Source organism: Mesitornis unicolor, unplaced genomic scaffold (genome assembly GCF_000695765.1).
Source record: "Mesitornis unicolor isolate BGI_N332 unplaced genomic scaffold, ASM69576v1 scaffold1579, whole genome shotgun sequence".
In the NCBI taxonomy this organism is placed as follows: Eukaryota; Metazoa; Chordata; class Aves; order Mesitornithiformes; family Mesitornithidae; genus Mesitornis; species Mesitornis unicolor.
This window is the reverse complement of record NW_010209009.1, coordinates 2,192-29,168: the sequence shown is the minus strand read 5'-3', so window position 1 is coordinate 29,168 and position 26,977 is coordinate 2,192. Positions and strand designations below refer to the sequence as shown.

The following is a 26,977-nucleotide window of genomic DNA, read 5'->3' as shown; positions in this document are numbered from 1 at the left end:
CGGTTTGGGACCCGCTGCCGGCAGCAGCAGGAGGCCGGAGGAAGGAGATGCTGCTTGTGCGCGCCTGGCCCAGCTGCCGCCTCGGGAAATGAACATGAGTCTGCCAGGCCGCGTCTCCTGCTCCATGCTCAACTGCTTTGTAAGTGCTGCTTTTTTCCCCCCCCTCTTTTCCTCCATGCAAACGGGGCTGTAAGCCAGCATCTCTCCAGCTCCCATGCTGAGCCGGCTGCCTCAGATCAGGCCTGTCCTTGAGGCAGGGCTGTGTGCGGATCCTCCCGACCTGGCATGCTGACCCCCTGCAGAGGGGATCCCCTTCTCCACCCTCCCACGTGGTGCCGGAGGATGCTGTGGCCCCCATCGCTGCCGGAGGACACCATGGTCCCTGTCACTGCCATGCTGCTGCCCTGCCCAGGCCCAAGGACATGGCAGCGCTCAGCACCGTGGGTTGTGTCGGCCAAAAGGCCCCGGCAAGCGTGCGGCCAGTCCTTGCCCAGAGCTGGAAAATTATGACGTGAGAGCAGCCGACCCTGGGGGAGCTCTGTGCTCCCGCTGTGGCTGCAGCGTGCAAGACAGGGGTATGCGAGACCCCCTCTGGTGCTGATGCTGCCAGGATGGTAGTGTAGTGGGAGGGGGTCTGGAGCTCTGCGTCTTCTATACTTTTAGGGAATGCGAATTTTCTTGCTCAGAGGAGATCTGATGCCCCTTCCTGCAGAAAGCCCCCCTCTCTCCCACCTCCCCCCACAAAGGACTTGTGACCAAATGGGCCCTGAGGGCTTCAAGCTTATGAGGAGAGTGTGATCCTGAGCCCCTTGCCCTGCTGCTACCCCAGGACAGAGCTGTGGCAGGGGGAGATGCTCAGCCTCCTGCCTGTCCTGTGCTGTGGGCGAGGAGGGACTCAAGGACACCCAGGCCAGTGGAGAGCTTGAGCTGCCCTGTTCCAGTTCCTGCTGCTCACTGGGATTTCTTTGTGAGCTGCAAAGTGGTGATGGGAGAGGATCTCTGCTGCCCAGCACCGCTTCAGCACACACGTTTCCTTCGTGCTCTCCTGGGCGAGCACCTCAGTGTCAGAGCAAGCTGCTGGCCCCCAAGCCCACTGTGTTCTCCAGTAACCGGTGGCTGCTGCAGCAGGTGCTGTGGCCTGGAGAGGGAACGAGGAGGGGCAGTGCCTTCACCTCCAGCTGGGGTTGATGCCGAATTTTATGGTGGCTACAAGCAGCATGTTCATAGGTACCTCCTGACCCAGGGGGCAGGAGGAAGGTGGCTCTGTGGGGTCTGGCTGCCCCAGTCTGAGACCAGGGGGTGCTTCAGGCCTGTCTGTACCTGTGGGTGCAGAGGCTTGAGCAGCTGTCGGCAACATAAGGGGATTCAGCACTATTTAAATATATGTGAGTCAAAAGGGTTGGGTTCTCATTTCTTCAGAATGAAATTTGGGGTTCTGCCTTGTGTGACTTACCCAGAAAGATATTTCATTTAAAAATATTTAGTGCTTACAGAACAGAGTGTTTCCTGGTAAATGCAGAAGCCTAAATGGTTAGAGAGTAAGAGGCATTCTGAAGAAAATGATCGCACACTAAATCTGTGTGGAATTAACACTGTCCTGGGCTCCCAGCAGCGAGCACCCACAACTGAGTGTCTGGAGGCTGCTGGTCCATACAGCACACCGGTGCTTTGACAGCGTGGGGTGAGGGCTGGTGAAAACTGGACCAAGATTTCATGAGCGCCTGAAGATCCACAGGTCCCAGACTGAGATGCTCTCTCCACCTCTTCAAGGATGGCACAGCCAGGCTCTGTGTGTCCTCAGACCACTTATCCAAGGCTTCTGTGGGCTTTCCAGGGCGTCTGTCTGAGCAGGTTCGACATGGTCGGCTGCCCTGAGGACGAATGCCCTGCTTGGGTGCACGTTGATGCAGTTGTTACAGCATTATGTTTCACACCTGTGTATTCTCAAAAAGCTTCAGGCTTTTAGCAGATTTCTTTGAGCTAAGAGTGAAAATGAAAACTCCCCTAAGAAAGCAGTGCTTATGAATTTAAGAGGAGGAAGAGCAGGTCAGATGGAAACCTACCCAGCAGGTAGATGGAAACCCTCCGTGTTACTGTGTTTCAGCTGTGGTGCCATAGTGAAGGTAATAGGGTAACATTTGATGTGATGAACTGCTGTTGCATTGGTCCAAGATCCTGTGCATGGTCAAGGTGTGTCTGCTTGGCTTTCCAAACTCCACATGGCTGGAAGAAAAGGGACTTGGGGACCTGCTTCACTCTCTCACTGTGCTGTGGGAACAGCCAGAGGAACTGCTGAGTCCTGCAACGCAGGGAGTGTGGTCCGGAGGCAGAACAGGCATTTCCATGCACAGGTCCAGGGGGATCCCCAAGGTACTGGGGTGCCATGAGTATTCAGCAGCTTTGACTCTTGGCTTTTTGTAACATGTGCTGACTGGGGCCTGTCTCAATGTGTTCTGTTTTTTTGGTTTTTTTTGCAATGCAGGGTGAGGAAGGCCCTCCCAGTCTGGAGTATATCCAGGCCAAGGACTTGTTTCCCCCAAAAGAGCTTGTAAAGGAGGAAGAGTCATTGCAGGTAAGGAAGCAAGAAAACCAAAACGGCTTCGGGATGCAGGCACGACCCCGGTAGTGTGTAACCTGGGTGCAGTTCTCCAACCCAGGCCATGTTGTGGAGGTCGTGGGCTGATGTTGTAGGTTGTGTATGGACCAGCAGGTCTCTCTGTGTGCATGGAGGCTGCTGACGGCTGTTCTGACCGTCCTGGCCCTGCCTCTCCACCCCTGCCAAGACACTGCAATTTGTACAGCATCGCGTCTGCCGCTTGGAAACGGGGCTAGAGCATGATGCAACACAGCCGTCCTGGGTATTCCCTGTCCTCCACCTGTGCAGGCAGTGAGAAATCATGACACTGCCTGCGCAGCTCTGCAGCAGGTAGATGCTCTCTGGGACAGGGCGATTGGCAGGGCTGGGTTCTGTGTAGCTGTAGCGTGCGATTGCAGTGGCTGATCAGGCCCTAATGTACGTTGCTCCTGGCATTTTCCTGCTGCAGAGCTGTTGAAAAGAGAAACCTCCATATGGTGCCAGCCTGCTGCTGCAAAAGGGCCTTGAAAGAGGCCTGGGTGCTGTTGCTGCTGTGCAGCAAGGGCATTATCCTGAGTGGTGGGAGCCAAAGCCTCCTGGTGCTTGTTGATTCCTTTAACATAGTCTACTACCACCTCGTCCCAGCGCTTATCATCCTCATGTGTTCTCGCTGCTGTTGCAGTGTTTGAGTCTGCTCTGTGATTGGTATCATCTTGGTAGATGGTGCTGATAAATCAAGGACTGAAATGTGGCACCAGGAGGTTTGGTTTGAAGGAACACTGTGGGCTGAGGAGGCATGTGGGGTCCAGGCTGCAGGTCTGCAGGAGGGGAAGCCGCTGAGACTGAGCTGAGAGAACCTGAAGAAGAGCAGAGGCTGCTTTAGTTCTTTGTGTGGAGGACCATAAAGTTCACCCCTCTCAAAGGGTATTTTGTGTTCAGTAAATTGTTATTCTCTTAATATAAAGTGAACTCTAAAAGGATGCTGTCGGCTTGATAATGGGCTGTGTTCAGGTACCTGTCAATTGTTTTCAGGATTTCCCTCTGTCGGCTCTTGCAGTTTTACCATCCCATTTCTAATCTGTCTCCCTTCTGTTGCTGTGTGAAAGAGCCACTTAAGCAGGAGAAACACGTGCCAACTAAAAACAGCTCTGGCAAGTGTGCATAAATAAACTGCAGAAATAAAGAGAGTATATTCTCTTAATGTCAAATAATTAACATTTTTAAACAATATTCGGACAGATGCCAGTCTAAGGTTTGTACCAGTAACTTAGAGAGGGGAGAAATTGTAGTACAATTGTCACTTGCACATGAAGCCTGAAACCCAGGAAAATCAATTTTTAGGCAGGCTATACCCAAGCCATAGAAACAACTTAGAAATATAGACAAGGCGGTCTGACTTGTTCTAATTATGGTGTAATGAATGGTTTCATCAGGTGCTCTGTCTGCCAAGTAATGCTGGCTGAAGTGCGTAATTGGTTACCAACATCACCTGGTGTAGGTGGTGTTCAGGGAACAATGAGGAGTCTGCTTAGTTAAGGAGGAATGGGCCTGGTGAATTTTAGGCTGTTCTGCCATCTTTTATTTTTTTAATACAAGAAAACAAAAGTCAAACTTGGCCATCTGCCAGCATCCCCAGTTTTCAATACCTGTGGCAGGTCTGGGCTGAGAGGGAAAAACAGAAAAACTCTCATCTGGATTTAAAAAAATAAAATTCTAATACAAGTAACTTTAATGAAGTTTCTTCAGTCATACCAGTAACTTTACACACAGACTCCCCCTGAGTCTTGTTAGCAGAAACTGAGCAAAACTTTCATTCATTTGCTTACCTGGACTGGTACTAGTGAGTCTCGCAGTGCTGCCAACAGCCCCCTTCACTTAAGTGACTTGGCAGGGTCGTGTATGTGACGCTGCCGTGGGGCAGGGGACTCCTATGGTACCAGGCTCTGCCTGGAGCTGTGCAGAGCACTCCCCAACTCGTGCCTGAGGTTGTGTCCTTCATCATGCTGCCTGCACCAGGGCTGCATTTACCCTCTCCAAAAAGCCAGAACCATAAATCCCTCTGAGCCCATGCAACACCCTCGCTGCCAGCTGCCCCCAGTTGGTGTATGTAGTGTTAGTGGTCACACCTCTCCTCTGCAAGTAATTGTCCATCAGGAGGTGCTTGGTGCTTCCCGAGGCATCCTCGGAGGAAGATCCATCTTGTGGGGCTGGGCAGTGGGTACCAGTGCTGCTTCGTGCTGTTGTCTGCTCTCAGTGCATGAAGAGCACATCACTGCGGATGATTTCCCACAGGAGATGCACTGTGGAGACAGGAGGAAGAGTGCCTCTTGGCATTTGTGGTGCACTAAGTACTCTGCATGTGTCTTGAATTAGTGATGTCTCCCTTCCAGGTCCCATTCACTGTGTTGCAGGGTGAGGGAGTGGAGTATCTTGGCCACGCAAACGATGCTGTGATCGCCATCTCCAACTACCGGCTCCATATCAAATTCAAGGATTCTGTGATCAATGTAAGTCTGGGTCTGCCTGTTCCTGCTGCCTGGATCATAGTCTCTCACAGTGTTTTGGGGGCAAAAGGGGCATAAGCTGTGTCTATGGCATGGGAGCTGTGCCTCCTGAAGGATGCCAAGCCTGATGCTGTCTGTAGTTACTGCTGGTCATGCAGTTGCTGTTTTGCTGTTGCATTTTGGTGTGTGGATGGGGTTTTCCTTTTGATAATAATTAGGTCTTTCTTTTGCTGTTCTCTTTAAATTCAAGCATTAAACTTGGTGGTTTTAAGACTGTTAAGGTCTCTTGCAGGCCAGCTTTAATGAGGCTTCTCCTACCTGGAGACCAGCAACCGAGAGTCAGACAATGGGATCCTGAGGCTTTCTCTCCCAGTCTTGACTTCCCATCTTCTATTGCAACTTTAGCTTGGCTCAGTTACCTGTGCTTGTCTGCATGTGATTTAGTCGGTAACTGGCCCCAGGTGGAAGACTGCCCAGGGGCAGAGTAGAAATCAGAATAGGAATTGCTGAAAGGGGCTCTGTGCTGGGTCATGAAGCTTCATAAACCTCAGAGTGCATTTGTAGTTTGAACCGAAGCTCATGACTGCTGATAGAGCCATGACTGTGCGTGATGGACCTACAGGCAAGGCTGCTATGTCTGCTGTTTTGTGTGTCTTGTCATGCCCTACATCTTTCCCTCACAGGTGCCTTTGAGGATGATGGAAAGTGTGGAGTGTCGGGATATGTTCCAGCTTCACATTGTCTGCAAGGACTCCAAAGTGATCAGGTATCCATTTTATTGCTGTATTGTAGATGCCACTGCGGGCCAGATGCCATGATCAGCGCTGGTGTCTCCCTCTGTGCTGCTGTTACAATGGAGCTGTTTGTGGCTGAGGTCACAAAGTCTTGGTGCTTTTTTCCTCTTCCTGGTTAAGTGGAGCAGAGCTCCCTGTCTGCGTCTTGGCTGAATTAAACGTACCTGCTGAGGATGGCTTGCATTTGGGTTTGCAGGTGCCATTTTTCCACCTTTAAGCAGTGCCAGGAGTGGCTAAAGAGGCTGACTCGAGCCATCGCTCGCCCTGCTAAGCCTGAGGACCTCTTTGCATTTGCCTACCATGCATGGTGCTTAGGAGTCTGTATTGATGAGGAGGATCAACATGCACATCTCTGCCGTCCAGGTAAGCTTTTCTGTCCAGAAGCATTGCAATGCAACTTGAACTGCTGTCAGTGAACTGATGTCTGACTGTGTCTTAAGCTCTGCTGTAGCCATAGCCTAAGTTCGTCCTGATGAGAGGTATCCTGTACCTGGCCTTGAGATCCAGCCAATGCCCAGATGCAGCTGGATAACAAACACAGTAAAAGGAATAATGGTAATAAGCACAATAAGGAGCATTCTGAGCCAGTAACACACAAGCAGCTTTTCCCTTTCTTCTTGTGAATGAAGAAAACATCCCACCCTTTAGTGCTTTCATCATGATGATAGAGAGCTCAAGCAGCCTTGTCCCTGGATGGTAAACATTGTCAGCTTTAAGGCAGCAGAGTTAATATGAGTCCATCTGCATCTCTCTTCCAACACCTAGCAATGCCATGACAGTCCTTTGATTGGGTCTGCAGAGATGTCTGGTTCATCCTTCCACAGGCACAAATAAAACCTTTGAATCCAGAAAGAGAAAAGCAGAGTGCAGGTGGTGCCCTCGTGTGGATTGGGAGTTTCCCATCTCTGGGAGCACAAAGTTCACTTGCAGTTGCTTTGTCTTTAAACAGCTTCAGCGTGAATAAAAGGGGATTAAAATGAGTGACAAACTTAGCTTTAAACTTTAAAATGTGCAGATATTAGAGGAGAGCAGCAGTAGCCTGAGTGAAATGTCCAAACACAGGTTGGGATGGAGGGATGGGGTTGAATAGCATAGTTGAACGTGATACCAAAAAAAAGCTAATAGAGAAAAGGTAAACTATGTGTTCTTACCCTGTCCCAAACACCAGCAGTTAGGAGATATTTGCTGTCTCTCCTTTAGAGAAAGTATTATTCTCTAGTATAAATAAACTTACCTGTGGCAGTTGTTGCTACAGGCTATGATTTAAGAGCTTTGCGGTATTTATTAACAACATTTGACACTTGAGCAACAAAGACATCCATGATTTGTAAGGCAAGGCCAAAACTTGAGAGAGCAAACCCTGCATCAGGCTCTGAGCGCTGCCTGGGAGAAGGAACTGTCCGGGGTGGGTGCTTGGTGCCCCTCTGCCATGGGCTTCCTGACACCCACTTTGGAAGCCATGTCTGTCAGAAGGGCAAAAGTGGATTAAATTACAAGACACACCCCACTCCACACTGCTGTGGGAAGGCTCTTTCCATGCTGCTCTGTACGCTGAGACTGAGAGGTGATCTGACTTGACAAAATAAGCAGAGGAACCCCCATGAGGTACAAATGTTTTTGGCTTCTGAAGCAAGATCCCTGCCACCCAGCTGTCTTGTAGTTTCTCCCCACTGGTGATAGTTGCTATGGAGATGCCACAAAGATGTTCAGATTTCATCAGTTCTGTTTGGCTGTCAGTAAATGTCCTGTGCTCTGCTTTTCCAGGAGACCATGTGAGATACCGATTTCAGATGGAGCTGGTGAGGATGGGCTTTGACTTGCAGAACGTCTGGCGCGTCTCTGACATCAACAACAATTACAAGTGAGTGTTTCACCACCAGGCTCTCCCCACTCTCCTCTTTCCTTATCTCCTTTGCTTTGCAGTTCCCGTGCAGAGCAGTGGATGAGTCAGACTCCAGTTAATCCTCCCTTCTGGCCTCAGTAACCCTCAGGTAGATCAGCATATGGGCCAGATGCCCTTTCTTTCCACCTCTCACGTCGTGGGATTGAAGAAGGAATAAAGGCCAAGCTAGCAGCAGTTGTAAATGCTGACTCAGGTAGTTTTTGTGGTGGCCATAAATCATCCTGGAAGACATTCTGGAGTCTCGGAGGAACCATCCATTGTAGGGTTGCCTTTCTGGTCAGTCGTTCTCTCTAAGGAGCTTTGAGATGAAAAATACAAAGTTTTCATAAGTCAGGCAGCCATTCAGCTCTGAGAAAAGGAGGGTGAGCCCATGGAGGGCTGTCAGGGTGCTCAGAAGCCTGGGGAGTGAGCGAGGCTTGTTCAGTCTGGTGCAGAAGGGGCTAAAGGGTGGTCTGTGTGCAGCTGGCAGCTGCTAGAAGGGCAGTTACAGAGCCAGTGGAGTGAAGCTCTTCTGACAGTGGCAAGTGGCTGAACAAGACACAACTGCCACAAGGTGCAGCTTGGGAGGTTCAGACTGGACATGGGTTGGGGGCTGGAAATAATTCCCCAGCAGTGTGGTGCTGTGCTGGGGCAGATCCCCAGAGAGGTGAGGCTTCTCTGTCATTGGAGCATTTCAAGTCTCTGATCTGGTGTTGGAGGTGGTCCCCTGCGAGCGGGTGGTTGGAGTAGGGAATCTCTAGGAGGTCTTTCTCACCTGCACATCAGTGAGCACTGGAGCTCTTCAAGAAGCACTTCTGTATTCTTTGCAGCAGGTGGCATTAAGCCAACAGGATTTTACTAAGCTTTGACAGACGTATTCATTTCTGCATTCCCTGTAATCTTTTTCTTGAAATGAGTGGCATCCCTCAGGCTTTTCTCTGTCTCGGCCAGTAAAGGCATCCTCATAACCAATACATCGACCAGTACCAGGTCGCCAGTTTCTTGTGGACACCATGAGGAGCCTTGGCCATACTGCCCTGGGGAAATCCCAGTGGAGTTCTTGCAGTTTTGCTGCCTGTTCTCTCTTCCTCGGGAATCCGGGCAGTAAGCACTAGTTTTGGGGTTTGATTTACAGTTTCTTGGCCATACTGACCACATTGTTGCTTCTGGGCTGTTAACGTGACTTTGGCATTTATGCAGTTTCTCCAAGGATCCCAAATATAAATTGTTTCCCTGAACTGCTCAGTTTTGGAGTGCACACCTATAAGTACCTGCCCACGGTAGTCTCTGCACGTCTTGGAGTGCAATCAGGCTTTCTCTGCTGCTGGATTCCTGGCCAGCAATACACAGCAATTAACTGGCATCTCTAAAGACAGATGTTATATTTCCAACCAAACAAGGGAAAAAAGAACTTGAATCAAACCTCAGCAAGCTGGATGCAGGCCTGGTTTTGCTTTCCTACATCTGAGTACCGGGGTATCCTGGCAGGTCCCAGCTCCTTGCAGACATCCCGAGATCTCAAAGGTGGTATAATTTGTTTGTGCAACTCAGAAACCAGTTCTCTCTTGCTGCTTTGAGGAGTGTGTCTTTAAATTCTGCCTTGGCTTTTGGTCATTACCACCTGCCTCTATTCACAGGAATTGGGTTACTTTTTAACTGTTTATAGTCCTTTTATTTCCCAGCATTGGCAAAACAGTGTGGCTAGAGACAGGATGCTCCAAGGTAATGGCGTTGTTCATTGGCTTTCAAGTCTGTTCTGAGATGTTCTTATCTGGGAAATATTATCTTCTTCCTGGTGACAGCCATCATAAAATTAGAGCAATGCAAGCATATAATAACCACTCCTGCGGTCTTCATAAAAAGTGTACTATTTCAGCATACAATGATCATAAAATTATGTCATGATCTCTCCATGGCACTCTCATCTTCAGTGATGTGTGCACCCAGAGAAATGGACACGTTCTGGCATCCCCCACCTGGTGCGCCCGTGCTGCCCAAGGTAGGGGTTGTTTCATAGCAGCCTTGATGCTGCTGGGTCTGGTGCATGCATAGTTCCTTCAAAAAGGAAAGAGACTTTCACCTTTCCTTCAGTGTTGGTGCTCATTTCCAGCTTTGGTCTTTTCACAACTTTTATTTTTTACTTTGAGGAAAAAGCTGACTGAAGTTTGGTGTTACTGGTTTAGACATTGGATGTTTCCTACTTGTTTCTGTGAATGCTCTTAATTAGTATTTTGTCTTATTTTGTTACAATTCTCTACAGATTTTAATACTATCCTTCACTTTTATGGGAAAGGTGATAGTTACTGTTCTTGCTTGAATTTGCCATGCGTAGACAATAAGTCCATGGGGGCTGTTAGGGATAAACCCCATGGTTTTCCATCCTGCGAGGGAGGATCTCTCTCACTGACCTTTGTGGTAAGAAGCATTGTTGGTCTCTGTCCGAAGGTGCTGTTCGTGATGATTTATGTGTTTGTGGTGTTATAGCTGCCTTTTTCTGGGATCAAACCTCGCGGTTTCGAGAACGTCCATCCTTTGTTCTGGCTTGGCGTGGTCCCAGGGGTGTTTCAGGCCACCCCTCCATGCACTGTGTGGCTTCGCTTCTTCTGTTTCTTCCACGTAACACGTGAGCACATTGCACAACACAAGGACGAGCCTGGTTCCCCTTAGGAGTCCCTTTGTGAAAAATTGCCATTCAAGTTCTGTGCTGTTTATCTTTTCAAGAGTTACTGTTTCCTAAGAGGAGCTTCCTTCAAGTCTTTTGTGAGTGACTTGTAAAAAACCACACACACACACACACACACAAACACACACACACACACACAAATCCAGTCAGCCCATGAGTTGTATGTGCTCGATCAGAGACGTTTCCAGCAAGCTCTACATACGCGCTGCACAACCTCCCTCCACAAAAGCCGTGTTGACTCTTCCCAAGTGCACCCTGTTTACCCTCGCACTGACTGTGACACTCAGTTGCTTTGCACAGAAGTCGGACAGCAGGAGTTTCCCACATCTGCCCCAGAGACCTTTTTACAAAGTCGATGCCGTGTTTGCCAGCTTTGGCACCCAAGCCAATGTAAGCAGTAGCTGGCACATCTTGGTTAATCATTCACCTGGCGTGCATCTGGGTTGCTGTAGAAGTGCAGAGCGTTACCTGGTCCTTGTGGTTAGTTATTCCTCGCTCATAGCAGGTTGTTCTAAAAACTCCCCTGCAGAAGTTTCCATATTAATCTCTTCTTGTGCCTTGTCCCTGCTAGAACAGGGTTAGGTCTGGCAGCTTCTCTCTGAGCTCTTCTGGTGAATCCCAATGCAAGTAGTTTTGATTTTCTGCTGTGATCTTGCTGATCTTCCAGACCATTAGATTCAGCAGCCAGTTGATATCTCCGAGACGTCTGAAATAGTTCTTCACAGTTCTAATCTTTTAACAGGTCATTTCCCAAAAACTGCACAACATGTTTCATTTTTACTGTGGTTTTGTTTTTTTTTTTAATGTAGGTGCATGTTTGGCTTCTCTCATGTCCTTTGGAAACATTTCCTGTTTGGAGGATGTCCTTTTACTGCTAAAATCCTTCTTTTGTTCACTCTCTAACTCTGCCAGCTCTTTCTGATCTCTTTGTTGCATTTATATTAATAGCCTGTTTAAATAACCATCACATTTTCTGCAAGCTTTTGTCTTCCTCTCCCTTTCTGGACCTCATTGTTACTGTCGTGGGAGGCTTGTCCACCCTAAAAATATTGTTGAATTCTACTGTGTGATGAATACTGTAACAAAGTGTTTTTCTCAGTTATGTTTTGGAGCAGCTTAGGGGCAAAGGATGGATTATGTACTTCCATATTATTGGGCTGGCAACACCAAAAAGCAGCTGATTGCACCTACAAATGTCACCTTTGTCCCATACGTTATTGTGATGCTTGTGCGTTTTTTGTGGAAGCAACACAAGTCTCCCATGACAATTTCTACCCTCGCAGCCTTTCTGTATCTCTTCCAGCCTCTCATCGGTTTCATTCCCGTCGCTCCTGTGGTGGGTGGCATAGCCCCAATGTTGTTCTGTTTCTCTTTAGGCTTGGGATTTGAGCCCGTGCACGTTCTGCATTGGTTGTTGATGCTGGTAACTCTTAGCCTCACACTTCTACCTTCACGTTTTCCTGGAACATACCACACTTTGTTCACTGGCTCCAGTCTTCCTGCAAAGCTTGAACTCTAAAATTCTCTGTGCTATTAATAATTTTTCTTGTATTAGGTTTATAAGATACTGTTAAGCCAACGTACTCATTTATCCTGGCTTTTCAGTTCCTCCACTTTATTTTTTGGAATTCTAGCCTAGGAGCACAGGTCTGTTTGTCTTTACCTCATTGCCTGTTTTTACACACCCTGCTTAAATTCAGCTTAACTTCCTGAGGCTGTCCTGTGTCTTACCTGAATTTTATTGAGTTCTGTAATATTGTTTCCTCAGGCTACAGAGTTTAGTGACTTAACTCTGAGCTATGCTTCTGAACCTCTCCTGTACTGACTCTCCCCAAGTTTTAGTTTAAGACAACTCCTGTAATGTTTCATCTGAAGTGCCATGGAACTAATTTTGTTTTCATTTCAGTGAAATCCATTCTTGTACAGACTCAGTAATCCCAGAAGTTCCTCCAGATCTTAACAGGCGCTAGCCCTCTCCCACATACCTCTATTCTCTGTCACACTTCAGTGCTTCTCTAATTTCCTGACCAACTTTACCTGTGGTATCAGGCATTTCAGAGATGTCCAAGCCTAGGCATCCTACCACAGATGTTCTGGTCTTCATCTTCTTAGCTGAAAACTTTAATTTTGGTTTCTGGATTCCTCTTCTTCACCCTGTTTTTTATCCCATGGACCAACCTTGCCTTTTGCCTGGGGCTTTCTGAGAAGCTAGCATCACAAACTAAATAATTCTAAATGCTGTATTGTGCCTGTTGCCATCAGCAGGGATAGCCTGGGCTCAGGGGAACACCAGGACCCTCTCTGGAGCTTAGACTGGATAGTTTCACCCTCCACAGTTTGCTTCGCATCTGCCCTGAAACATTCCTAGAATGTTAGAGCTAGAGAATTCCTAGAGCTAGAGCTGTTCTTTGGTGGTCCTGGTCATGCAGGCCTTTGTCTGCCTGAGCTGCAGGAGCTCAGCAGGTCCAGCCCCCAGGCAGAGCTTTGTCTCTGCAGCCTGAGCTGCCCTGCATGCAGCTGTGCTGGCAGGGGCAGGATGGCAGCTGCAGGGACCAGGAAGCCCCTGCGCTCCTGGATTTTTACCTATGCTTCATTTCACTCATATTGCTGTGTCCACTTCTCCCCAGCACTCTCTTTGGCTTTCCCTCTTTCCCTTGGCTCTCCCCTCTTGTCCTGCTGATAATGTTTTTGAAGTTGGGTTTTTAACATTTTTCTTGGGACTTAAGCATTTGCACATCCTGTCGCCTCTTCTCATCTCCTCAATCACGTTCTTTTTGCTGCTGGTACATGTTCAGGTGTGTATCAGGAATCTGATATCTGGCACCCCACCAAACAAGATACTCTTTTAGATCTCTCTCCTGTCATTTTGTTGTAGGATATGTGGAATCACCATTGCCATCTTTCTGGGCAGAGTTTTATGTCTTCCTTGCAGAGAAGTGTGACGTTTATCAGTGGTGACCTGTTTTCTGCCAGGCAGAAAGTGGCAGATCATCATTTACCAGAAGCTGTGTGCATTTCTGGGGTTGCAAGTGCTGCAAGGAAACTAAAACCCCACATAAATTAAGGATTGTTCCCCTAAACCCTCATGAACTCTTAAATCCAGAGGACGTTCCAAGGCATCCTTGGCAAGTACTGGGGTATTTAGTATGGGCCTGGAGGTGAGGCCTGAGGTGAAAGGAGGTTGTCTTCTCTCAGCTCATTCCTGACAGCATTTTTTGGGTCACTTTTCCCACGTTGAGACTGTGCTGAGACAGATACAAAGAGGAAGAGCACAGCTCCTGCATGCTGAGTTTGGGGAAATGTGAGCTGCTCCTGCCTTCTCTCTGCACAGCTTCTCTGGTGCAGATTGTGATTGTGGAGTCCTCATCTTCCCTTTGTGCTTTCTCTTTTCCAGGCTTTGTTCCAGTTATCCCCAGAAGCTGCTGGTCCCTGTCTGGATCACTGATAAGGAGCTAGAGAACGTGGCTTCATTTAGATCATGGAAAAGGATCCCCGTGGTGGTGTATAGGTAAGCACAAACCCAAAACTGTGCTCTCCCCAGACCCACCACAGCTGGCCTTTTCCTCGTAGTCTTGTGCAGGCACTGTGAAGCCAGGTCAGCAGAGCATGTGTTCAGGGCTGTGGAGCGAGGGGCGGCAGCCATGGCTGCGTTGGGCCTCACGCTGCACATTGCTTTTGCCTCCCACCTGAAAACGTGCTGCTTGCAGGACTTCTCCTCCCAGCACACGCATCTTCCCTCAGTCTGGAATGGTAGCACGGGGTGTTTTCCAGAAGGGAGAAACAGTGTTCCAGTGGCTGTTGCTTCTTCCCTGCTCTGGGTTAGATCTTTTCTCCTGTGAGCAATGCAGCAAGAAAACTGTGTCAAATCAAGGTTCTCTTTCTTTGAGGTTCAAAACTTTTTCACAGGCTGGTACTTCCCTGGCTGCTGCTTTGAAAAGAAGTTCTGGCCAAAATGAGTCTGCTGCATAGCCCTGGCCTCAACTGGGTGTTCAGGCCTGGACGCACCTTTTAATACCCAAGTGCAAATCAGTTCTGTTTTGACCAAGTTCTGAGAGTTTGACAACATTTAGGTAACAGAGTGGAATGTTTGCATGTGGCTGAACTTTGTTTCTTCAATAGCTGGTAAATATATGAAGTACATATTCCCTGGTCAGCCTTCCAAAAATAATCTGTACGGGGGATGCTGGAGGCTAGGCACCAAATCAAGAGGGGCTTTGCAGGCCAGAGGGGTGGTTTCTCATCAAAAAAGTCTGCCAGGAGATTGGCACGTTTGAAACTAAGGAGACTGCTTGAATATGTGCACTCAGTGCACGTGTTTTAACGTACATTATGGTTTCAAGCCTTACACTCTATGCTAGCAATTACTAAATCAAAATATGAAAAGCTTCGAAAATATCAGAGCTGCACAACAAAGGACAACCCTGGGGCATACAAAGGCCAGGAAAGAAAACCAGGGAATTTACACATCCTTTAATTCTACATCTCCATGTGACATGGTTTGCTGTTAGACGGTGGCAAAACACAGTGTATTACTTCTTCTAGAAGAACTCAGTTCTGCAGCAGAGTAATAATGAACACTGCTTATCGTAATGAGCCTTTCCCTCTTTGTAGCCAAGTCAGCTAAGAAGTTAATTGTATTTGTGATTACTTTTACTAAAAATGGCCTGGTGCTGGAGACTGTCCCAGTGTGCCTCCCCACCCAAGGGCAAAGCTGTGTCTTTTTGCTATTCTACCAATTATTTTGTTCCTTGCTGTAATGGTACCCAGTAATTTACAAGCTGAACTGCAGCCTTTTGCAGCCTGGGATCAGATTAGAAGATGCTTATGGGTGATGTTACAAGATAAGGACAAGCACTTGCCCATGTGTGTGTCGCATTTTCATGCACTTCGTGCCTTTACCCTCAAGATCGAAGTCTTTTGGCCAGGAGGGTCTGTGAGGACCGTGGCTGGTTCTGGAGTGCCTTGTGCTGTGTGGAAAGGGAAGGAAAGAAACGGAAAGCCTTGCCCTCAGAAGAGAGTGGGCAGATGGGCTCAGGTGCGTGCGTCCCAGGGACTCTGTAACCACAGGACTGTTTGGTAGCCTTCAGAGCTCTTGGAGAACAAGGCTGAATTCATCCCGTCACAGCCAGATCTGTAAAACTGACACCAAAGGTACCGCGGTATCATTTTTGTTACAAAAAGTATAATTTAGCTGTCAAGCAAAGCAGAAATTCAGGTCTCAATCTCCGAGTCCTCCCTCAGTGGAGATGCACAGTAGAGGTGCAAGAGCCTCCAGGCCCAATTCACTTTTACAACATGGCAAAGGATGCAGTTCATTATTTAGCTGACTACAGAGGCAGACGGGCGCTGCGTGCCAGCCGCTCCTCTTTATTACTGTCTGCACAGCTACCTTCAGAAGGCCTTGGGGCTACACTAGCAAGAGAGCTCCTCACAGGCACTTGGCATCACCTTTGCCATGGTCGTGCTGCAGGGGCTGTCAGGGGAGCTGCGGGCAAACAGTGGACGTTGCTCCAGCCCCACGGCGGAGCGCTCGGTCTCTGGCCTCCAGATGGTGCCAGAGTGAGCCAGGAGGTTAAACCAGAGCTTGGGAAATGAAAGCACCCACAGAGCTGCATCTCAGCTCTGATGGCTCTGCAAACCCTCTCGCAGCTCTTCCTTGTGTTTTAAGCTAAGCTGTGTGACTATGTTGTGGATGAGGCTCTTGTGGACAGAAAATAATAGAGGGGAAACCTGAGAGGTATTAGTTGATGCTTTCTGGTTTTTATGGGTTAAATAGCATATGCTAACAGCATCAGATGTGCTGTGACCTTGTGCTCTGAATGAATTTGGGAAGCAAAAGCTCGACTGAAACTGCAAAAGCACCCCATACTCCAGCTTTGGATTGTGAAAGGGTCCAAAGTAATGAAAAATAAACTGAGGATCCCTAGAGAATAATTTTGTCCACATAAGTTCAAACACTATGGCATCCTCTGCCATTTCGGTTTCAAGGAAGGAGCTTTCTTCTTTGAGAAAAACCTTCCACAAAAATCCCCAGTAAGAAAAGACCTGAAATGCTTTACATGCTCGTGCTGGGAAGATCCGCAAGAGAACGCAGAGTCAAGCTCTGGGTGCTGCCCTGACCTGGGGAGCTCACTGCAAGCTCCATTGTGGTTTTCATTCGTCCGCTGACACCTGCTGTACTTTCTGCTTGCTGATGACTTCATGCTCACTGATGCTGGCCACGTTTCCTTGTGTTCAGTGGCATGTTACGTCTCTTGAAACTCGCTACCTCAAGGCCAGCCCCTGCCCAGTGTTCGTTGCAGTGCTGAGAGGTTGGTGCTACTGAGAAGTTTTCTGAATTTAATGTGACTCTTTGGCAGTGTTTGTAGTAGGTTGCCTCTGACCTCAGGTGGCTTAGACAGCTAATTTTCTACCCTCCACACCCCAAAGCAGTGCCACGGCATCCAGACAGCCTGTTGGGAGCAGTCTCCAGCACAGCACCTCTGTTTCCCAAAACATGCTCAGGCACCGTCTGGGAAAGTGCTAGTTGGCCCAGGCCTAAACCTGTGGGTGTGCTAACAAACAAGCTTGGATGGTCACAGGTCAGTGCTTAAGTCCACACCTTGGCTCTGTTTCATTTACTAGTATAAACAAAGCCTTTGGTGCGGTCTGGATTCACCCTCCTCCAGTGATCCTGAAGATAAGGAAAAGCTCTCCTGGGAGGGATGGCTCTGTAAGTCACCTTGCAAAACAAAACAGCAGCAGAGGAGGGCACTGAAAGAAAAAGGTCCTCACAGTGTTTTGACTTAGCTGAACATGTGGACGTCTTCAGTTCCAAGGCTTCGTCACTATTATCTATGAGACATCATTAACAGTAATGTTTTCTGCATTTATTGATAAGCTGCCTCAGGAGGATAAGAAGACCTTGCTTTTTGTGAGGAAAACCATTCCTGCAAACTGCAGTAGCTGCTGGTGTGACACCATACACCGCTGGCAGGAGAAGTTCAAGGCCTCAACCCGTTTTCTTGATGTGCCTTACAGCCAATGACAGGATCAGGCCCTGTCATCCTCTGTGGAACAGCAGAGCCCCTCACAGGGGGATGGCACAAGAAAGAGATGCCTTCAGGAGTCCCTGTGATAACCTTCGTGGGCAGCTGAAGAGCCCTTGAGGGATGGATTGAGGCTTGTGCTAGCCTGCTTTAGGATCTAGACCATTACATCCCCTACTTTGCTGCCAATGCAACTTCTTCATTGATGATGACCTACCAATATTAAAAAAAAAAAAATAGTTGAACATGGTTTATCAAGAGCTTTATCTAAGTCTCTGTTCATACTCCAGCTCATCTTCAGAGAGGGTGGTGGCATAGGGAGGAGCAAGCGCTGCTGTTGTGAAGAGCTGAGGTGCCGGGCTGTCCACTTTATTATCCTGTCTCCAAGAAGGGCTAGGCACCAGAAGCAGCATCTCGGGAAGTGTAACAAACAGGATAGGGATGCAGGTGTCCTCTCCTGGTGCATCTTTGGAGCAGCCGATATCTTAGATTTTCTACAGTGGATATTCAGGTGAATGTGGTCTTTTGCTCCATGGCCACTTGATAGGCCTGCCTTCCATTAATTTAATGAATTTTGGAACCGATTTACACATCCACATTGCACTCTGGCAGTGAGCCTGTCATATCTGCTGTCCAAAAAATCTTATTTTTCTTGAACTTAAGCGTGACCATTCCAGTACCCATCTGTGTTTCAGGGAAAAATAAGATTAATCTTCCAAACTCACTTATTTTTTTTTTATATAATTCATGACCTTTTAGGTCTCTCATCCATTCTTGTCATCCTCCAATGGTGAGAAGTTGACACTCTTCCATACCTCTGTCCTTGCCATCCATCCCTGGAGGTCTGAGTGCTGCATTATCCTTTTGGAAATTAGTGAGAAATTGGTGTCATTTTGAAGACGCATAAGATGCGGTCCCATCACGTTTTCTGTCTTATTCTTTTCCAAATAACTGCTAACACATTCTTAACCTTTTTGCTTCTCTTGAGCTGAGGCTTTTTGAGTGCTCCACAGTGACTTCAAAGTCAGATTTGGCATCTGATTTGTACCCATCTGTTCCCTGTCAATAGCTGGAGTCACCTTTTGATCATCCATAAATAACTTTCATTTATTAATACTAAATTTCATACTCTATTTTTAATAATCACCCAGTATCACAAGAGCCTTTGCCACTTTTTCCAGGCACCCACAGACTCTTCTAGATAATTCCGTGTCACCAGCAACTTTGTCACCCAATTGCCCAGTCCCTTTCCAGGCCCTTTGTGAATGACTTGACTGGTGCATTCATGTGAAAAATGAACACTTCTTCCTACTGCAGATCTTCTGCCAGGTGTCAGTAAGCAACAGCCAGAGTAGGGTTCACATTTTAGGGGTTGTCAATAAACACCAGCTCAGGCCTCCACCCAGAAACTGCTCAGTCTGATGCAGAGTGAGCTGAGCTGTCTAACGTACAAGTGATAAATGAAATGGTATAACAACCACTTTTAAAGGAGGAAAAAAAGAAAGTCAGTGGGAGAGCAGAACAGTATTAAAATAAATAGCCATTACTTTCCCAAAGTACAACCATAATTATTTTAAAGTTCTCATCTCTGGTTTAATATATACATGTTTACATATCTATATACAGTTATATATATTTTATATATTATGAATTTATAGCTAATAATGTATATTTATATGTTGTGGTAAATAAAAATATAAAAGTAGTTTAACAGAGCAATGGCTAGAGCAACTGGCAGCTTCCCTTTTGCTGCAGAAACTCCTCATTCATTTCCGCAGCAGTCGAGTCCCAGGGCACAGCTGTCAGTCCCAGAGGTGACGTCCCATGAGCTGTGACTGCCCCCGGAGGTGCCACCATCCACCACACCGGCTGTTCCCGGCAGCCGCCCCCCGCAACCCTCCCCCCCCCTGGCTGTGCCAGCTCCATTAGCCACTCCTGTGCTCCTCCCAACCATCTTCTGTTCCTCACAAATGTGATAAGAGCGATAGCCTCCCTGTCACTGCTTTTGTTATGAATAGTGGCTATTTGAAATGCCCTGTGCTGTGTCACTGCTTGGATGCGAGAGCAAACACAGCAGATAAAGCAGTGAGGGGGTTGCACTGGTGCTGACTGTGCGCAGGTGATGTTTGCTGGGGGCTGTTTCTCACCTTTCCATGGGGCTTCATTAGGCTCTTGCTTCCTTTGCAGGCACGTGCGCAACGGGGCAGTGATTGCACGCTGCAGCCAGCCTGAAATCAGCTGGTGGGGCTGGCGAAATGCCGACGATGAGTATCTCGTGACATCTATTGCCAAAGCCTGTGCCTTGAATCCTGGAGTAAAGGTGTCCGGTGGCGTGCTGCACAGCGGGAGCAGCGATGGCAGCGAGGCGTGCGATGCTGACTTCGGTGAGACAGCTGATTTCCCTCTGCTCTCCCCTAAATGTGTGAATTATTCAGTGCTTCCTACACCCAAACACTGCTGTTGCTGCTAACAGGGCTGTTACAGTGCAAGGTTTAAGCCTGGTGTCCAGATGGATCACCCAGGCCCTGCCACACCCTGACTGCACTGTGTGGAATGGGTCTCTGGGCTTGTTCATGGCCACTGCTGGGTGGCACTGGAGGCCTTGTCATAGCAGGGAGGGAGGTGCCGGGAGGTCAGCCAGTGTCTGTCTCTGCAGACTCATCTCTGACCGCGTGTTCAGGCGTGGAGAACGCAGGAGCTCCTCAGAAGCTGCTGATTCTCGATGCCAGGTCCTACACCGCAGCTGTGGCCAACAGAGCAAAGGGAGGCGGCTGCGAATGTGAAGGTACAGAGGGCTAAGCCCATCTCAGAACATCTTCCTCTTGGACCTGCTGTGTCAAATGGGTTCTAGAGCACGGTTGGGGGTCGGGTTGGCATTTTGGTACTCAGTCTCTGGGAGCACGTTCCCCTTCTTGCTCGTGCAAAGTCATAGAATCACAGAGTGGTTTGGGTTGGAAAGGACCCCAAAGCTCCCCCAGTCCAACCCCTGCCATGGGCAGGGACACCTCCACCAGCCCAGGCTGCTCACAGCCCCGTCCAACCTGGCCTTGGACACTGCCAGGGAGGGGGCACCCACAGCTTCTCTGGGTGAAATAATAAATAAGTCCATTATTCCTGATATATTGCTGCTGGCCCACAAGGATTTTGTAGAAAAACTGCCTACCTGGCGACCAGAAATGGTGTGAGGGGACAGCTACACTGAGCGTATGGAGGTAGTCGCTGCAGCTCTCCGAGTGTTTCCGTCTCTGTTGTGTTCAGAGTATTACCCAAACTGCGAAGTTGTGTTCATGGGCATGGCCAACATCCACTCCATCCGGAACAGCTTCCAGTATCTGCGTGCTGTCTGCAGCCAGGTGCCAGACCCCAGCAAGTAAGTGACTTTTCTCTAGTTGAGTTTGACACCTTATCTGTTAATGTCCTGGGGTTTATTACCCTCCCTCTTGATTTTTCCTATTCCAGGTTCCTACCTCAGAAAAAGGAGGGATGGGAAAGTGTTCCCAGTGCTTGGATGCTGCTTATTTTGATCCCTGGTAATCCAGAAGGGATTGCAGCACTGTCTCGGTGTCACTTCGCCGAGTGTGTCTTCTGAGGGTTTCTAAAATGTAGCTGTATCTGGGAAAAATTGACATTAGGGGTTGGATTCTTTGCAGTTATTCCCAGGCTGGCTGGTTCCTCTTGAACATGTTTTAGAAAAAAACCACCTGGTTTTCATGGAAGACTCCAAAAAGAATTAGGTTAAAATAGATCTTTTTTTCACTTAAGGGCTAAGCAACCATTTTCTTGCTTTTTGCACATTTTCCAGCTGGCTTTCAGCCCTGGAGAGTACCAAGTGGCTGCAGCACCTTTCTGTCATGCTGAAGGCAGCGGTGCTGGTCTCCAGTGCAGTTGACAGAGAAGGGCGTCCAGTGTTGGTTCATTGCTCGGATGGCTGGGACAGAACTCCGCAGATTGTAGCGCTGGCAAAGATTCTTCTGGATCCTTACTACAGGACCATGGAGGTACGAGTCATGCTATGCTGTCTGTGCTATGCTGTCTGTGCTATGCTGTCTGTGCTATGCTGTCTGTGCTATGCTGTCTGTGCTATGCTGTCTGTGAAAAGGCAGGTTTTTGTCTCAGTCTCTGGAGAAAGGAGCAGGATCGCATTTGACAGTAAAGTCGGTGGCATTTCAGAGCTGCTATTAAGGTGTTGGGTTTTTCCATCTTCTGTTCCTGCCTGTTTTGGGTGAACTGTACCTCACCCCTCTGCCCAGCTTGGTGAAGTCCTGTGATAAATAACCTCTTGTGTTCAAGGTTCAGCTGCTTCTCTGCTCTTAATTGTGCGTATTCTCCAAGCTGTTTATTGTCTAGAAGTAACAGCTGTTAGTTTGTGTTTGGAAACTTCTGATGTTCAGGTAGCTTTGTAGCACTGGTGCAGCCTCTGTTCCAGCCCTTCAGAAGTCCTGAGTTCGCCTAGCACTGCTGGCACATGGCGCTTGCTTTGTCCTGCTACGTCTGCATCAAAGTGTCTTTTTTTTCCCTTTTATGTACAGGGCTTCCAGGTGCTGGTTGAATCAGACTGGCTGGATTTTGGTCACAAGTTCGGTGACCGCTGTGGTCACCAGGAGAAGGTGGAAGATCAGAACGAGCAGTGCCCAGTTTTTCTCCAGTGGCTGGATGCTGTTCATCAGCTTCTGAAGCAGTTTCCTTGCCTCTTTGAATTTAACGAAGCTTTTTTGGTAAGAAACATGCATACAAACACCTCTTTATCCCCTGCCAGATGTAAGCAGAGGCAGAGGGAAGGCCACGATATTTTACAGTGTTGTGGTTGAAAGAAAACAAAAATTGAATTCTCTAAATATGGGAAAGTGTCTGAGTAGTGCTTGGGCTCTCTTCTGTCATTCCTGACGTGCCTTCACTGTGTGGGTCCAGCCGTGCCCCTCACTTGTGGTATTTTGGCCGGGTTTTGTGTGTGATGCTTCTGTTAGCTGCCTGCAGGTTCCTCCTACTCCAGTGGGCATGGTAGGCTCTGAGTACCTGGCAGACTGCACGGTGATGAAGGGCTTATAGTCTCTGGTTTCTTTGAAACACTTCTCCAGGCCCCTTTCTAGCCCACTGATTTCAGATACTATCAGCAGCACTGTTTTGATAAAAAGGCTGATTTGCATATCTCAGAGCAATATGAGTCTGAAATATTTTTTAAAAATAAATTAGGGAAAGGATAGCTATCAATCTCTGTCTTATCAAATTACGCAGGTTAAGGTTACAGAGAGATGGTTATGGTATCAGCCGACTGTTGCTTTCACTTTGAGTGACTCCTGTTGCTGTCCCTTCTCTGTCCTGCCCTGTGTGGCAGACTGGACTGCAGAGTAGGGTCACTGGAAGTAGGAAGTGCTCCAAGAGGAGTGGGAGGCGTTTCCCTGTAGACAGGAGACGCCGCTTCCCAAAGGCCCTGACGTTGCTCCCCTTCTTATGCTGCAGGTGAAGCTGGTGCAGCACACGTATTCCTGCCTCTATGGGACCTTCCTTGGGAACAGCCCCTGTGAGCGAGAGATGCACAACATCTACAAGCGTACCTGCTCCGTGTGGTCCCTGCTGCGGGCTGGCAATAAGAACTTCCACAACCTTCTCTACATGCCAGGGTCTGAGCAGGTCAGTAGAGCTTCTGGCCCAGCTTTCCAAGTTCTCCACCTAGGGAGAGTAGAGGTTGGACAGCTTTTCTTTTGCATTCAGCTCTCATCATAAGCGGTTGTTGCAGGTGCTGCATCCGGTGTGCCACGTGCGAGCGCTGCACCTCTGGACAGCAGTGTATCTCCCAGCTTCCTCACCGCACCCTCTGGGACAGGAGGATATGGACATTTACCTGCCCCCTGGATCCCAGAGCCAGGATTTCAGTGGCAGATGTTTGGACAGGTAAGAGCCCAGGCCCGGGTTGCCGCCTACCCACAGGCCGCCTTTCCCTCCTTGCTCATTGTAGTTCCTCTGTTTAACCTGTGGTTCTCAACTTTCCTGTTGAGTGCAGGAACTCTGTAGCATTGTCCCAGTCACTTGAAGGACGTGTACAGCTCCCTGCTGCAGAGGCCACACTGTGGTGGTGTGCATTTCGGCTCGTGCTGTTGCACCGCCCCTCCCCACCCACCCCATAATCTCTAATTGAGAACGTTTCCCTTCCCTCATCTCAGTTTTGCCTGAATTGAGGCAAGTTTCAGGATTTTTGTTCTGAGATTTGTTTGCTTTTGGGTTCTAGATTACCAAAGACAAGATCTATGGATGATCTGCTCTCAGCCTGTGACTCCAGCAGCCCGCTGACCCGCACGTCAAGTGATCCAAACCTCAACAACCACTGTCAGGAAGTGCGGGCAGGCCTGGAAGCCCGGCATGCCACCACTGAGGGGGTCGAGCTGCATGTAGGCGAAGGCAGCATGGTGGCTGCAGGAGAGACACGGCAGGCGGAGGAGCGAGAGGAACATGCTCCCCTGCAAACCAACTCGCGCTGAGCATGAAGGGCATAGCAAGCAACTGAGCAGCCAGGTTTCTGTGCCAGCCAGCAGCGTCTCTCTGGAGCCAGTAATGGGAAACAAAATGTATGCGGAGGAACTGGATGGTACATGTCCAGCTCCAAATCCTTCTGGACAGGAAAATGTTGACAGGGTTTCCACCAGTTCTGGAAAGCAGTTAGAAAGTGGTCCCCAGGAACCTTTGAAGGCTGCTGGCGTGGTGTCCAGTGCAGGAGGCTGCCCCAAGAGAAACACCACCTGCCAAGACATTCCCAGCCAGGAGTCCCTGACACCAAATGCCCCTTGTCAAGACATCCCAGGCCCTGCCCCGGGCATCCCCTGTCCAGGTGAAGACTTCAGCAAAGGTGATGCTGGAAGGAGTGTGCCCTGCGAGGAGCCTGGCCGGCTGGGGAGAGTCCCACTAGAGCAATGGCGAAAGCCAATTTCCCAGAGCCAAAGCAGCGAGTTCTCCTTCCTGGGGTCCAACTGGGACAGTTTTCAAGGAATGGTGACATCACTCCCTAGTGGGGAGCCTGCACCCAGACACCTCCTCTCCTATGGCTGCTGTAGCAAGAGGTTAAGCAGCAAACCCCTGCGGGCACCAGGCCTGTGCCTCAGTGGCCAGTGGGCTGCCAGAGAAGGTGCCAAACCCTCACTCTGCTCTGGCCACATCAGCACACATTTTACAGGCCTTGCAGGGAAGCCCAGTCGTTCGTGGCTACCCTGCCACCTAAAGCAAGCATCTGGTCCCAAGCACATGCCACCAAAATGTCCTTCTCCTGTGCCTCCTCTCTACCTGGACGATGACGGGCTCCCCTTCCCCACGGATGTGATTCAGCACAGGCTGCGGCAGATTGAGGCCAGCTACAAGCAGGAGGTGGAGCAGCTGCGCAGGCAGGTGCGGGAGCTGCAGCTGCGCCTGGACATCCGCCACTTCTGCGCCCCTCCGGCCGAGCCACCGATGGACTACGAGGATGACTTTGTAAGTAACCACCTCAAACACCCCAATTCCAGCTGTGCAGCTCCCCACCAGCAGTGGTCCCTGCACTCCCTTCACCCCACCCTCTCCAACCCCTGGTTCTCGCTCTCTTACTTCTGGGGTGGGTGGTTAAGATTGTCCCAATGTTTCCACAGCCCTATTCCCATCCTGTCCATGTGCTGTGTCCTCAGGCCACCCAGAGGTATCTCAGCTTCTTGAGGGCCAAGGAATGGCTCCTGTGTGGTCATGAATGCTTTACCCTCTTGTATGGGGAGCTGTGGAGCTCCCCTCTTGCCCCTCACAAGCACTGAGTGTGGCCAGAGCAGGGAACACCCTTGGCTCTGCAACTGGGGCAGCTGAGGGCGTCTGTGACTTTGTCTGTTTTTGCAGACGTGTCTGAAGGAATCGGACGGCAGCGACACTGAGGATTTCTGCTCTGATCATAGTGAAGACTGTTTGTCAGAAGCGAGCTGGGAGCCTGTTGGAGACTGAGGTACGTGCCCTGTTATGGCAGCAGAGGAGAATGTTCCTTTGCAGCTGACTTTGGTGGTTACAGCAGCAGAGTGGGCTGGAGGCAAGGCAGAGAGCGGCCACCCTGTCCTTGAACGCATTCTCTGCTGCTGCTGTGTGCAGTAAAAGGGGACCTGTAGGGTGGGCTGGCTCTGAGCTAGGCTGTTGTGGTGCAAAGTCGCATCTCGCCAGTGCCTGGGTCCTGAGACTGGGTCACTGTGGTGTTACTGTGAAAGCTGATGAGGACTGGTGTCTGCTGCAGGTCACGCGGTGGGTTCCGGACCACATGGCCTCGCATTGTTTTAGCTGCGATTGTGAATTCTGGCTGGCCAAACGGAGGCATCACTGCAGGTAAACAATATTATCACTGTAGTGCCACTCTTCTTCTCAGCCTGTTTCTGACAATGTCTGTGATGTTTGTTCCCTCCAGCTCCCAAGAGAAAATGATAGGTCGGTCTTTTATTTGCTAGGCCTTCTAAATTCCCTGCAGATTTCCATTCTACATTGTTCTTGCTTCTATTTTTCCAAGGCCTTTGACCCTTCTCCTGGGCAGTAAGAGCCCCTTTTTAGCGGTAGCCAGTTAGCTTGCACTGGAGACCACAGCATATACTTTCAGAAACGTATTGGTGAGTCCTGTGCCCCCGAACCAGATCCTTTGTGTTGCTGAAGTTTTGCTGTTGTTCCCAACTCCCTTTTCACTACTTTTCTTGCTCCTTGACAGGAACTGTGGGAATGTGTTTTGTGCCGGTTGCTGCTACCTGAAGTTGCCCATCCCTGATCAGCAGTGGTATGACCCTGTCCTCGTCTGTAACTCCTGTTATGACCTCATCCAAGTGTCTCGTGCCAGGGAGCTCATGAGCCAACAGCTGAAGAAACCCATCGCCACAGCTTCCAGCTGAATGCCAGACAAGGGACCTGTTGAAGCCCAGCCTTTTCTCTCATGGGTCTGAGGGGTGACTCTGCCTCCACAGTAATTGTGAAGGCCTTTGGTGCAACACTTGAACACCAAGCTTGAATGCACTGTCTTCAGCAGTCGCACTGTCAGTCTGGAGCAGAGGAGCTCAGATTAGAGCATGGTGTGTGTGTCCCCACTTGGGTACCCGTGGGCCAGTACTTTGTAGTCTGACGACCTAGGGCTAAAGAGAGGATTGCAACCTGTTTCTTTTGTGAGCTGGAAAGCGATGTTTTCACAGCTATTGCCTGGGCAAAGTACCCCCGAAGCAATAGAAAGGCATGTTTAGAACCAGCTCCCCCTGCAAAGGCAGGCTGCTATACGAGGAGGAAGAGGGCAGGCTCCAGGTGGTACCACGTGCTTTGGAAGGGCCTCAGCCTGGAGCTGTGCTGTTCATTCTCTTTCCATGAGTGTGATTTGCGATCAGCTTGGTGAACAAGACTCATTAGCCATCACTAATTGATCTTCTCTTGAGCGTCGAAGAGAAATGAATTCTGGCTGAAAACGGGCCGAGCAGGTTTTGCCCATTTCCACGCTCCGCTAGGACTGGTGAATGCACTTGACTTTTCCCCTGCCTCCCAACACTGCAGGGAGATG

The 26,977-nt window shown here is 49.2% G+C and overlaps 1 protein-coding gene across 1 annotated transcript; it reads left to right on the top strand.

Moving 5' to 3' along the window:
• Positions 1-94: 94 nt before the first annotated feature.
• MTMR4 (myotubularin related protein 4) lies at positions 95-26,977 on the top strand. The gene is given in 19 exon segments (XM_010192706.1): positions 95-139; positions 2,483-2,572; positions 4,966-5,082; positions 5,763-5,845; positions 6,070-6,236; positions 7,638-7,734; positions 13,833-13,946; positions 19,654-19,850; positions 20,123-20,251; positions 20,725-20,836; positions 21,269-21,464; positions 21,996-22,181; positions 22,924-23,094; positions 23,201-23,355; positions 23,690-23,932; positions 23,934-24,921; positions 25,309-25,422; positions 25,691-25,779; positions 26,150-26,977. Coding segments are annotated over 19 exon segments (3,471 nt in total). The 3' UTR covers positions 26,328-26,977.